This window comes from Ochotona princeps, chromosome 16, assembly GCF_030435755.1.
Source record: "Ochotona princeps isolate mOchPri1 chromosome 16, mOchPri1.hap1, whole genome shotgun sequence".
Taxonomy (NCBI): domain Eukaryota; kingdom Metazoa; phylum Chordata; class Mammalia; order Lagomorpha; family Ochotonidae; genus Ochotona; species Ochotona princeps.
The window spans coordinates 56,040,727-56,053,282 of NC_080847.1; the positions used below are offsets into that span (position 1 = coordinate 56,040,727).

General features: G+C 57.9%; 1 protein-coding gene across 1 annotated transcript in view; it reads right to left on the reverse strand.

Annotated features, from left to right (window-relative positions):
- Positions 1–1,630: 1,630 nt before the first annotated feature.
- The window catches only part of PPP2R1A (protein phosphatase 2 scaffold subunit Aalpha), a 30,242-nt gene continuing 19,316 nt past the window's right edge, over positions 1,631–12,556 (reverse strand). Inside the window, exons 4-15 of the mRNA XM_058674577.1 lie at positions 11,164–11,396; positions 10,613–10,760; positions 10,376–10,531; positions 8,808–8,922; positions 8,638–8,708; positions 8,015–8,149; positions 7,085–7,258; positions 6,901–6,961; positions 6,138–6,292; positions 4,605–4,747; positions 2,010–2,101; positions 1,631–1,903 (exon numbers count right to left, since the gene is read on the reverse strand). Coding sequence (XP_058530560.1) covers positions 1,887–1,903; positions 2,010–2,101; positions 4,605–4,747; positions 6,138–6,292; positions 6,901–6,961; positions 7,085–7,258; positions 8,015–8,149; positions 8,638–8,708; positions 8,808–8,922; positions 10,376–10,531; positions 10,613–10,760; positions 11,164–11,396 — 1,500 coding nt within the window. The 3' untranslated portion in view covers positions 1,631–1,886. The remainder of the gene's footprint in view (positions 1,904–2,009; positions 2,102–4,604; positions 4,748–6,137; positions 6,293–6,900; positions 6,962–7,084; positions 7,259–8,014; positions 8,150–8,637; positions 8,709–8,807; positions 8,923–10,375; positions 10,532–10,612; positions 10,761–11,163; positions 11,397–12,556) is intronic.

The following is a 12,556-nucleotide window of genomic DNA, read 5'->3' on the forward strand; positions in this document are numbered from 1 at the left end:
GGCAGTCACTGTAGTCCCTAAGTGTAGTGGCCACTCAGAGCAAACCAGAGGCTTACTCGTTCCTTACTGGCTATCCCAAGGCCGGGGGGACCATCTGTACAACTCCTGGGGCTTCCTCCAGCTGCACACAGAGTCCCAAGGGACAACCCACTAGTTACTGCCCATTATCACCTTGTGCAGCCTGACAATACAAGAAGCTCAAGAATCTTGACTGTTTTGAGGACCCCGCCTAGACAGGAATTGGGCCTCGTCTGCAGCCCCTTCCCCAGACTCAGGCACAGACCTCTCCAGCTCCTTCCTCCTCCTCCCCTTGGGGTTACAGGCTGTGGAACAATGTCCTTCAAGGCACAAAAGGAGGGAAAGTCTCTCACCTGAGTTGAAATTATCTTGATCGGTACATGTTAGACAAAGAGCTAAACCTAAGGTTTCCCCTCTGTGGTTCCAAATAGCCCAGAAGTTTCTGCTGAGCTCCCATCTTTCCATACTCTGTACTGGACTTCAGTTTTTACTGTTCTAGAACAGCAATGTATTCTAGAAGTAACTGAGGCAACCTCTGAAAGATCTGGGCCCTTTCCCGCATCAATACACATCCAGCCGACTTTCAAGTGATGAAACCTGTCACGCCACCGTGTGACCAATCCTGGAGTGGTCAGGGACCCAGGCTCCTTCAGTGAGGCACTTCCGCCTTGCCTGGCCTCTACTCCCAAGACCATCTTCCGGTCTGAATAGCTCCCTGGCACCCATGACAGCCATCTGTTCTACATTTCAGAGCACAGGAAGGAGGACCATGTCCCCTCTGCCTGCACATTCCATGGCTGCACACATCTTCATGGCATTGGGAAGCGTCCTGCACATACCACGGCTGCACACATCTGCATGGCACTGGGAAGCATCCTGCACATACCACGGCTGCACACATCTGCATGGCATTGGGAAGCGTCCTGAACTCGGGCACTCCCACATTCAGAAAGGGAGAACAGAGGCTGTGGCTGACCGGTGCTGCCTGGCTTCACGTCCCTGTCACTGCTCCCTGCTGCAGCCCTCAGAGCCAAGGCCGCAGAGGACACCCAAGGACGTTCTCTGGTAACCGGCAGCTACTGTGTCCAAGTCCTGACACACAGCCAGCCCTTCTATCTGGCCCTCGCTGTAACCCCCACTTGACGGGGTACACACCTGAGCTCAAAAGACCCAGGTAGCCTACTCCAAGTCACAGCTACTAACTGAAGGAATCAGGTTCTAACCCGGTCTGCTCTTAATGCCAATCACTCAGCCAATGCCCACAAAACAGAGCCTGGAGCAGCACAGGACTCAGAGCCAGCCCCACCTCGCGGGTCACGCACCTCGTACCACGGCACCTTGTAGCCACACTCTCAGTGGACCTCAGAGAACCTGGCCACTCTGGCAGAGACAGCTGCCCTGAGATGGCACACCCCCACTGCCATCCCAAGCTGACGACCAAGGCCAGATCACTATTTCTAGATCTTTATTTCTCTGTGAAAAGGGGGAAAAAAGGAATAAAATAAAAACGGCACAACTGACACAAACCAACCACCGAGAGGGCAGAAGGAACAGGCAGCGGAGGGGCAGGGGAGAGCCTGGCACAGCAGCCAGGCCAGGGAGCCCGACGCTGGCTTCTCCCACGGCTATGTGTGGGAAGAGCCCATTTCCTCGGGGCTGCTGCCCTACCCGACCTTGTGCCCCTCCAGCCCCTTGGGAGATGGACAGGGAGAAGCCTTCCCAGGCTGGGGAGAGGAACCGTGCTGGGGTGGGCCTGGGGCAGACCATGCACAGGGAAGGACAGCCAAAGGCCCCCACCGGTCTCCCGCGGGAGGGACACGGGGGCCGCAGGGTGGACGCCAGAGGCCGACGGTGGCTCCTCTTCAGCATCAGGCGAGAGACAGAACTGTGGAAACGGGAGGAGCAGCACTCAGCGCCGCAGGCCCCTCTGCCGGGTCCGCTGGTGCACACCACCCCCGCTGGGGGGCACCCCTGAGCTCTCAAGGCCTTACCAGTCAGAGCCTCCTGGGCAAAGTACTTGACGTCCACGTCCTGGTCCTGGGTCAACTTCTCCAGGATGGGCTTCACTTCGCTCTGCAGAGTGCTAGAGAGAAGAGAAAGACAGCGGTGAGTCAGAGTAACAGGCAGAGCCAAGGAGGTGGGGCAGACACAGGAGCCACACCAAGGAGGTGGGGCGGACACAGCAGCCACACCAAGGAGGTGGGGCGGACACAGGAGCCACACCAAGGAGGTGGGGCGGACACAGGAGCAGCCACACCAAGGAGGTGGGGCGGACACAGCAGCCACACCAAGGAGGTGGGGCGGACACAGGAGCAGCCACACCAAGGAGGTGGGGAGGACACAGGAGCCACACCAAGGAGGTGGGGCGGACACAGGAGCCACACCAAGGAGGTGGGGCAGACACAGGAGCCACACCAAGGAGGTGGGGCAGACACAGGAGCAGCCACACCAAGGAGGTGGGGCAGACACAGGAGCCACACCAAGGAGGTGGGGCGGACACAGGAGCCACACCAAGGAGGTGGGGCAGACACAGGAGCAGCCACACCAAGGAGGTGGGGCGGACACAGGAGCAGCTACACCAAGGAGGGAAGGAATCCAGACACACCCCCAGTGAGAAGCCTCAAACGGCGGGAAGTGTGACCAACAGGCCAGCCACAGTAGGGCTCCACAGCAGCGAGGGCAGAGCGGCCGGATAAAGTGGTCCACGGCATCCCAATATCTGTGGCTGAACAAACGGATGGCCTTCATTTTTGCTTTTGACCTGGGTCTCCCATGTAGGAGACATGACCGTGCAAAACTGACTCCGTTCTCGCCAATGTGGAGCTTGGACTGGGAGGCCAAAAGGCCAGAGCGAAAGTTCTGGGACATGCAGGAGCCCAGCAGCATCTACTCCACGTGTCCCCGCAGGCTGATGGGCAGCTCCTCCGCCCTCACGTGTACCCTCTAGTCACGTAGATGCTCTCTAAACATTTATATGAAAGGCGGAGAACTTTCAGCCACAGACTCACTCCCAAAATGGTCTAAAAAGCCAGAGCTGGGCCTGGAGCTTACTCTGGGTCTCCCATAAGGGTTACAGGGGCCCGAGGACTTGGCCCATCCTCTGCTGCTTGCCCAGGCCATAAGCAGGTGGAGCAGCTGGGACTTGAACCGGTGCTCCTATGGGATGTTAGCATTGCAGGCATCAGCCTGCTACATCACAATACCAGGAAGAGTTGGCATGTTTTTTATTTGGACACAAGTAGCGTGTTTCCTCAGGCGTGGCTTCTCATTATCAAGTGAGAGGCCTGTTGTTTACAGCAAATATCTACTCTTTTTGCTGCTAAGCTGTTTCCTGCTACATGAATAAATCATAAGTGATTCAACTGACACTGGCAGATACCTGGGTTATGCCAGGATCAGACGTGGACCCCAGCATGGCCCTGACAGCAGGCAGTAGAATCCGGGCAGTTGGAGAGGGGTCTTGGGCTCACTGGCAGCAGGAGGCATTCCTCCAGTTGAGCTCTTCTGTAGTTCTCACTACGCAGTAGTTACAAAAGGAGCAAATCTGGTCCTCCCCTCCCCTCTGTACCACTGCCTGCCCCACTACCGTGCCGTGAGGACACACGGCCGCCGCACGGCCCTCGATCCTCACACAGGCCCTACATCACGCCATCTGGACCTCCAGCTTGCAAACCTGTGAGCTACATCAACCTCTTCGTGAGCACAGCAACAGCAGCCTGTCTCAAGTGCATTGTTAGGCATCTGAACACTGATACAAGCAGTTCCCAGCTTAGGACCACCAGAACCGAGGTGCCACGACAGAAAACAAGCCCGGTTTTGATCAGTCAGATCAGGTCCACAGCCAGCTGCCGCAGGGCTGGTTCCCGCTGCTCCGTGTCCTCTCCAGAGCCCTCCAGTGTCAGCAGAGCCAGGCTGGCCAGTGTGCAACCACACCGCTCCCAGCTTCCTGAAGGGCAGTGATGCTGAGGCCCGGCACAGGCTTAGCACAGGCTTACTGGCCACCCAGCAACTATCTGTTTCTGCTCATCTTTTGCAAGGTTTTCTGTTTTATCTATTTTTACACAAATATTTTCATTGAGTCCTTTAACAAAAATAAGATCCTGAAAACACGACCTCCCAGACAGGGTTTTGCCACCTTACTCTCCGTTGTCACCTAGCGGAAAGTTCGTCACTCCCAAAGGCGGGGAGCTGACTGAGCCATTTCTGGAAACTACAGACATTACCACTGAGTCACAGTAGCACCTGCTGTTTGCAAGGGGACTTGAGAAAGTCTGGCAAAGTCATACGGATTCCAAATTTTCTGCAATCAAAACAGTTTTAATTCCAGTTTGCACTAGCTTCTTGACGTGCTTTTATAAATACACGCCATCTATTCACACATACACATCCACGTACTTGTACACACACGCAGACTGCCCGCTACAGTACACAAACACCGCCTTCCACTCTGTTCGGGGAGGCTGCTCACATGAATTTACACTGTGCAGATGAGAGAGCAAAGTTCAGAAAGTGGAAGGGAAGAGGTCATGACCAAGCTGCTCAGAAAAGGCCTCTCCCCACCGCGTGTGAGGCGTGTGCAGCCCCACCTGTTGTCCAGGATGGGCCCGATCTTCTGTAGGGACTTGGCCACATTGAAGCGGACATTGGCAACTGGGTCCCCGGCCATACGCAGAACGGTGGGCAGCATGTGCTTGGTGGTGATGTCCTGTCCACAGACCTCAGACAGCACCTGGGGGCCGCGAGAGGCAGAGTGAGCACGCCAAGGTTATGGATGACTCTGACCCACCCACTCACCCACCCAGGGACAGCTAGCTCATCCTCCTGAAAAGCCCATGCCTGTGACACCAAGCCTCCATTCTGGGATGTGCCGATCTGCCTTCCAATATCCCTTTATCCTCTGGGGATGGTCTGAGAATCTTAATCCTAGCATCTCTTTTTTTTTTTTTTTTTTTTTTATTGGAAAGCCGGATATACACAGAGGAGGAGAGACAGAGAGGAAGATCTTCCATCCGATGTTTCACTCCCCAAGTGAACCGCAACGGGCCAGTGCACGCCGATCCGAAGCCAGGAACCTGGAACCTCTTCCTCTGGGTCTCCCACACGGGTGCAGGGTCCCAAAGCTTTGGGCCATCCTCGACTGCTTTCCCAGGCCACAAGCAGGGAGCTGGATGGGAAGTGGAGCTGCCGGGATTAGAACCGGCGCCCATATGGGATCCCGGGGCGTTCAAGGCGAGGACTTTAGCCGCTAGGCCACGCTGCCGGGCCCTAGCATCTCTTCTTAGTTCTGAGTTCTCAAAATTGTGACAAGCAAAAAGCTTTTTGGAGAACACAACTGTATTTATTCTTGAATATTTTCCTTCAAATCCAAGATAAATCCTCACAGCCTGAGAAGTCAGGCATTGTGATTATGCGAAGGAATTATTTAACAGGAGAAAACAGCCGCATTACGCTGTCGGGGAACAAACGGCAGGACTGGAATCCTGCAGCCCAGACCCTTAGCCACTCTCCCAAAAACACACACAGCTGCTTTACTCTGCAGCAAAGGAGAAGGCTTCTCAAAAACACTGGCAATGAGTGCTCAGACAGGTCAAGCCTCCCTCACCCAGGGCCTCAGCACCCAGGCCCTACCCTCACCCAGGGCCTCAGCACCCAGGCCCTCAGCACCCAGGCCCTCACCCTCACCCAGAGCCTCAGCACACAGGCCCTCTCCCTCACACAGGCCCTACCCTCACCCAGGGCCTCACCCAGAGCCTCAGCACACAGGCCCTACCCTCACCCAGGGCCTCACCCAGAGCCTCAGCACACAGGCCCTCTCCCTCACACAGGCCCTACCCTCACCCAGGGCCTCAGCACCCAGGCCCTCAGCACCCAGGCCCTCACCCTCACCCAGAGCCTCAGCACACAGGCCCTCTCCCTCACACAGGCCCTACCCTCACCCAGGGCCTCAGCACCCAGGCCCTACCCTCACCCAGGGCCTCAGCACCCAGGCCCTCAGCCACAGGGTCCCGAAGGCCCCCCAGGTCTCTGCACCTCCCCATCAGGGCTCTGCCTCGGGCCCCTCCATGCCTCTCTCCCAGCATGCCAGCCATTCAAGGCCAGCTGCGGACAACGATGCTCACGTTGATACAGAAGAGTGTTGTCATACGGTGCAAGTAGTTGGGGTCTCCAGACATGGCCAAAACCTTGGGGATGATGGTGGCGTGGGCCCACTCCTTCCCAAACTTCTCCACCAGCTTCTTCAGGTTGCTGGTGGCCGCTTCACGGATGGCATAGACTGCACAGACAGACGGGGTCTGGGGTGAGTGACTGCCACAGGCAGGGGCAGTGGTCATCCTATCCCCTCCCACTGGAGCCCGAGCAGGTCAGCAAACTCAGCCGGACAGCAAACGGGCTCATTATGTGCTGCAGCTGAAAGTGTCTTTTCAGGTCTCTCTCAAGCGCTGCAAGAGGAAAGTTCCAGCATCTTTCTACCAGTGAGCAAATCGAGGCTCCGAAAACTGATCTGCCCAAACAACTCAGTGCTTCACGTCCAATACATCCATCCCTGCAACAATTTTCATTTTACAATGAGCAATTCTTACACAAGACAAAAGCCCTAAGAACTGGGACAGAATCAGACCGGGACTACAAGATTGCCGAGTGACTTGCTTAAGCTCTGCTAGACAGGAAGGTGAGCTTCAGAGCCAAAGTCGGCCTGCCGGGTGGCCCTGCCACGCTCCATTATCCCGACAGCCCCGGACGACCTATCAAATCTCCTTCCTACTCTGCACGGCTATAAGACCCCAGCAGCAGGACAGCAGGTCCACACGAGCCCCTGGCCTGGGCAGGGCCGTCTCCGTGCTCCACGCTCCAATCTCTCTGCGCCTTCCCGGAGGCACTCACCGTGGTCCACGAGCCAGGCCATGCACAGAGAGTTGAGTTTCTCATCGAAGAACTCCACTCCCTGCAGGAGTAAAGGAGGTCAGGGCTCAAGGGGACAGTGAGCAGGAAGAGCTGCCAGCAACACCCCAAAGAAATCAAAGCCACCCCAGAAAGACAGCTGCACTGCTCCGGCCTCCTCACTCACCAGCTGCCCAGCGAGCAGGGGCATGTATTCAATGATGGCCAGCCGCACTCGCCACTTGGCATCCTCGGCCAGCTCCACGATGGCGGGCAGCAGGGACTGGGACAGCTGCCGGATGCCAATGACCTCGTTCACGCAGTCCAGGTTGGAGATGATGTTCAGCCGCACCTCGGGGCACTAGAGAGGACGACAGGGCTCAGACCAGGGCACCAGAACTCAAGAGCATCGGCTTCATGAAGAACATCTTCCCAGGACTCCCACTGCCAAACCGAGCTCCTGGCCCCAGGACACACGCAGCAAGCCAAGTGGTGAAATGCAGCAGGTTTTTAAATCTCACAGCATCACTAGAAAAACGTGCGACTAACTGTGCCCAATGGGGACGTGGGGCGGATGCTGCTGTGTGCCGCCTGCCTTTCTTGGGGGCTGGAGACAGCACGCCATCAGGGCTATCACTCAGAGACTAAAGGAACAGCGTGAGCCAGTTTAGGACCACCTGGGCTGCCCAGAATCGTCACCTTCTATTTTATGTATTTAAGACACTCAACTTTGAGATTTCCTTGTACACTCTTAGCCTAAATCCATCCTCACAGAACCCGCGGCACGTCCATGGGTCCTGGACCGCCCGTCTGCTGGGCTCCGCTGCTGGGCTCTGATCCACCTTTTTCAGATCTTCATTCTTTTCAATACTTGATAATATTTAATACGAATATTTTGTGCTTGTTTCGGCAGCACATATACTAAAATAAGAATATTTTACCCTTTATCTCACATCCCTATGGCCCAAGGACACATGAAACAGGGCACAGTGAATGACAAGACACGATGTCTCTGAGAAAGGAGTCGTCCAGAAGAACCCCGGCCAAGCCAAGTGTGCAGCCGGCCCTCCTGCCGTCTCTGCCAACCCAGAGCGGGGGTCCCTCCTGGCCCCGTTACCTCGTCCTTCAGCTGAGCCAGGAACAGGGGCAGGAGGTGCTCGATGGTGTTGTCCTTGCCCAAGATGGGCGAGAGGCCCATGATGACGGAGGCCAGGGCTGACTTGACGTGCTGGTTGGCGTCGGACACCAGCTCCTGGGAGAAGGGGGCACCAGGGTCGGGGACACCTCTGAAGACGCCAACTCCAAGAAGCCCAAGGCAACAGCCTGCTCGCTTCCTGCTCGCTCCCACAGCAGCTGAGCCTGCCTCGGGGGAGGCTTAGCTCCTCACATGCCCCACTGATGGAGAGTCAAAGGACCCCTGCTCCCAGCAGCCCTCGTCCCAATCCCCAAGCCCCGTGGCTGAGGAGACTCGGAGCTCTCAGGGGGAGGGTTCTCAACTGCAACAGCAACCCCAGTCACCCCAACCTCAGGCTCGGCCTGCAGCCAACCTCAGGAGCTTCAACCCAGAGCCGTCTGGCCCCAAGGCTGGGACCCTGGCCTGCGCCTGGCCCCGAGGCTGGGACATGGCCTGCGCCTGGCCCCGAGGCTGGGACCCCGGCCTGCGCCTGGCCCAGGCCCTACCTCTAGCCAGTCCTCTGGCAGGCTCCCGGCTGCGCCATTCCTGCCCACCTTCCCCATTACCTTAATGCAGGGCAAAATCTGGGTCATGATCACATTCTCCCGGCAGTCGGCAGAGAGGTTTTCACAGAATTCTGTGGGGAGCAGGAAGCAAGAGGGGGTGTGAAAACCAGCGCCCTGCCCCAGTCCCTCAGAGCCCCCCGGCTTGCTGTGTTCTGCTTGCCAGCACCAACCTTTGACCTTGTGGGAGGCTGCGGCCCTCACCTCAGCCTCACAGTCCTTCATCAGGTTCTGGAAGGCAGGGACCAGGTCTGTCTTGGTGATCTCGGGCCCCACTGCTTTCTGGAGCTACACGGGAGAAGGGAACGGTGCAGAGGCCGGCGTCAGCACAGGCACCTGCACCAGAGGCCGGAGCAGAGCGCTCTGCCAGGGCTGGGCGGACCCCAGTAACACTCTTCATTTCTGCTTCCTCCGAAGCAAATGAGAGCCACCCTCCCTGCCCCCCACCTCAATCTGCTTGGCCTAAAAAGCAACAGCAGAGCGTCTCTGGCTAGCTACTGTGGGGACTGTGGCGATGGTGGTGGCTGCTACAAGCTTTAGAAAAAATTCCTAACGATACAGTGAGTCCCTGATTCCTTCTGGGAAAAACAAACAAACAAACAAACAAAAACTTTACTAGAGAGACAGAGCGACAGATACAAAGAGGGAAAACCAGAGAGAAAGAGAGAGAGGGAGAGAGAGAGGGAGAGGGAGAGAGAGAGAGGGAGAGAGAGGGAGGGAGAGGGAGGGAGAGGGAGGGAGGGAGAAGCTTCCATCTGCTGGCTTACTCTCCAGCTGTCTCCACGAGCTGGGCTCTGGTCAGGTCAAAGCCTTGCACGAGCAGAGGGACCCAAGCACCTCCCAGGCGCCTTAGTGGGAAGCTAGATCAGAGCAGACTGTTTCTAATTTTTTAAGATTGGTTACCAGAAGTGTGTGTAACTTGAATAACCCTAATTCCAAAATGCAAAATGTTGCAAAATTCACAATATTTTTCATACAAGTAGCAAAGTCCACACGTGACCTCATTTGACAGGCTGCGGTTGAAACGCAGGTGTACTAATGATTACTGACATTCTACCTTGGCACTGTGTACCGCACAGGGTTCAGTACCCAGTGGTCCCATCCACAAGATACGTCACTGTGGATGTGTGAACATGCCAAAACCTGAAAACATTCTGAAATCCGAACTCCCTGGTCCCGCGCACTGTGGGGAAGGGGTGTCCAACCCGCACGCTACATAATGATGATGGGGAGGCAGAAGGCCCGTGAGACCTGCCAGTCACAGGCACCGAAAGCACACAAAGCTCTGTGCAAAGCTGGCTATTGAAGAGCCACCAGCAGGACGGGCCGTACCAACAAGGGCCGCAGGTTACCTTGGGCACACAGTGCATACCGTGTGCTAATGCCAAGCACTGACGCAGGACCCCCAAGTGCCTGTCCTTGCAAGCCACTCCAAGACCTAGTGAACCCGCACCGAGTGCAGCACGCCCCACATCACGCCTGCCCACAGCCCTGGGACACCGCACTAAGCTCGCCCTCCCTGCTGCACCCTGGCCCCGAGCCTCCGCCTCCTTTCTGCGCGAGGACAGCAGGGACACTCCACAGGTTCCCAGTGCCCTCTCCTCTCGCTGGCACCTCCTCGCAGGCCATGAACTCAGTCCCAACAGCCACTGCAGCTGCCACCCTGCCAGCCTGGGCAGGCAGGGGAGTCCTGGTTCAGCAGCCAGAGCTCTTCCGCAGCCCGCCCCTTCCCCGCACTCACCTCTGTGAACTTGTCTGCCACCATGTAGCGGACACGCCAAGACTTGTCCTCGGCAGCCTGGCGCAGGGTGGGCATCACCAAGGCCTCCAGATCTTCCTGGGGCAGGAGCTGGGCGATGTTCACACACGCCTCCACCGCCAGCAGCCGTACCGAGTCCTGGCGAGAGGGTCAGGGCACCAGGAGGGCAGCAGAGGCCTGCCGAGCTCTGGGTCCCAGGCAGGAGCGGGCAGAACTCACCTGCTCGTCGGAGGCCAGGCTGGAGAACATGGGGATGACCTCACTCTTGACGTTGTCCAGCTCCAGCACCTTGGCAAACTCCCCCAGCTTGGAGGCCGCGGCCCGCCGCACCATGGGGGTGTCGTCTGAGCACAGGTTGCGGAAATACCTGGGGGTGAGGACTGCAATGAGGAGCGGGAAAACCCGGGAGTCCCAAGGCAGCAGGGAACCTGGGCAGCGGTACCACGTGCCAACCCCAGGAAAACGGCCCAACCAGAATGCCGGCCTGAGTCGGCCGAGAGGCCCGCTCTTCAAGCAGACCCAGGCGGGCTAAGGGAGGTGGCGAGGCATGCGGACACCACCGGAAACCAACGCTCTGGAGCAAGGTGCAGGGCCTGGGGACACGGGCAAGGCCTGCCTCATCGCTGGCTGTTTTCCATGCCAGATCTGTCCAACCTCAGAGACTCCGACGAGGCACAGGGACCAGGAGGTGGGGTGGGAGCGGGGAGAGTTCTAGGGCAGGGGAGCCAGGCTCAAGGGGGAAGGGGCTGCCAAGGGGCAGGGGCACTTACTGCCGCAGCTCCGCCTTCACAGCGCTGGACACGCGGGGGTAGCAGACGGAGAAGAGGCCACAGGCCGAGGTGCGGGAGGTGAACCAGTCGCCCCCCGCCAGTCTCTTCACCAGAGGCACAAAGTGGGCCTCCAGGTCGGAGGGCGAGTGCTCGTGTGAGATGGCCCGCAGGGACTCCACCGCCTTGTCCCGCACCACCGTCTCCTCCACCGTGGCCAGCGACTCCAGCGGGGGCTGTGAGGACACAGGACGACCAGACACTCTCACCACACCATCCTCCCCTCCCTGCCGCGCTTCACCTGAGCCCCGTCCTGGGCTCATCTCCCTGTGGACCCCCAAGCACCCCAGCCTCCATCCGGCCTTCCATGGGTGCCCACCACGCTTCACCTGAGCCCCGTCCCGGCCTCATCTCCCTGTGGACCCCCAAGCACCCCAGCCTCCATCCGGCCTTCCATGGGTGCCCACCACGCTTCACCTGAGCCCCGTCCCGGCCTCATCTCCCTGTGGACCCCCAAGCACCCCAGCCTCCATCCGGCCTTCCATGGGTGCCCACCACTGTCACTGTCACCCCACCGCAGGGTGCCTGCTGTAGCTCAGGAGCTTATGCAGCAGGTCCTGCCACTGTCCTCATTTTAAGGAAGAGAAAAGCAAGTGCAGACAAGCCAGGTGACCTGGCCACGCCAGGGACCAGCTGCAGCGGGAATCTAAAGCCAGGCCACCAGGCTCAGAGGCGCACAGACCTACCGGCTCATGGTAAGAAGGGGTGCTGGGTAACTGCCCACTGGTGCGCTACTGAGGGCCTGCTGAGGCTGTGTACCCTCAGTGACATCTGAGTGGCTCCCCCCGTCCCACCAGGGCTCCCAGCACAGGCTAGGAACTGAGCAATTTTTGGCCTAATGGAGATTCGATATATGCGAAAATGTTCAACTAAAGTTATGGAGGTCTCTGGTCTGAAATTCACCCTGGCTGGGTACACATTGAAGCCAGAAAAAAATCACAATGAAAATGCCTTGGCACCCGGCCGGGTACAGGTGAAGCCACGCACGCGACAACAGAGCAGGCGTGACAGAGGCGGGGACCACGGGACCCACAGGGCACCGGGCCACAGAGGACAGCTGCTTTCAGGCCTACCAATCATTGTCATGGAAGCAGCTGTAAAAAGCAAAGTTTGTCTTCCAGAAGCAGCACAGAGTAAGCCTGGTCCTAAACCTGAAACCTCGTTCAGCACACACTGCAGGTGGAAACGGGGTGGCTCCGGACGGAGCTCCAAAGTCCAGGCTTCATCCTGCCCAGCCCCAGGTGGTATGGTCATCTGCAGGTGCAAAGTGGGGTAAAGTCAGTGGCCACCAAAGCACGGCGGTCCTCAGATGCTGCCTGTAGGAGGTTCTTGGAAT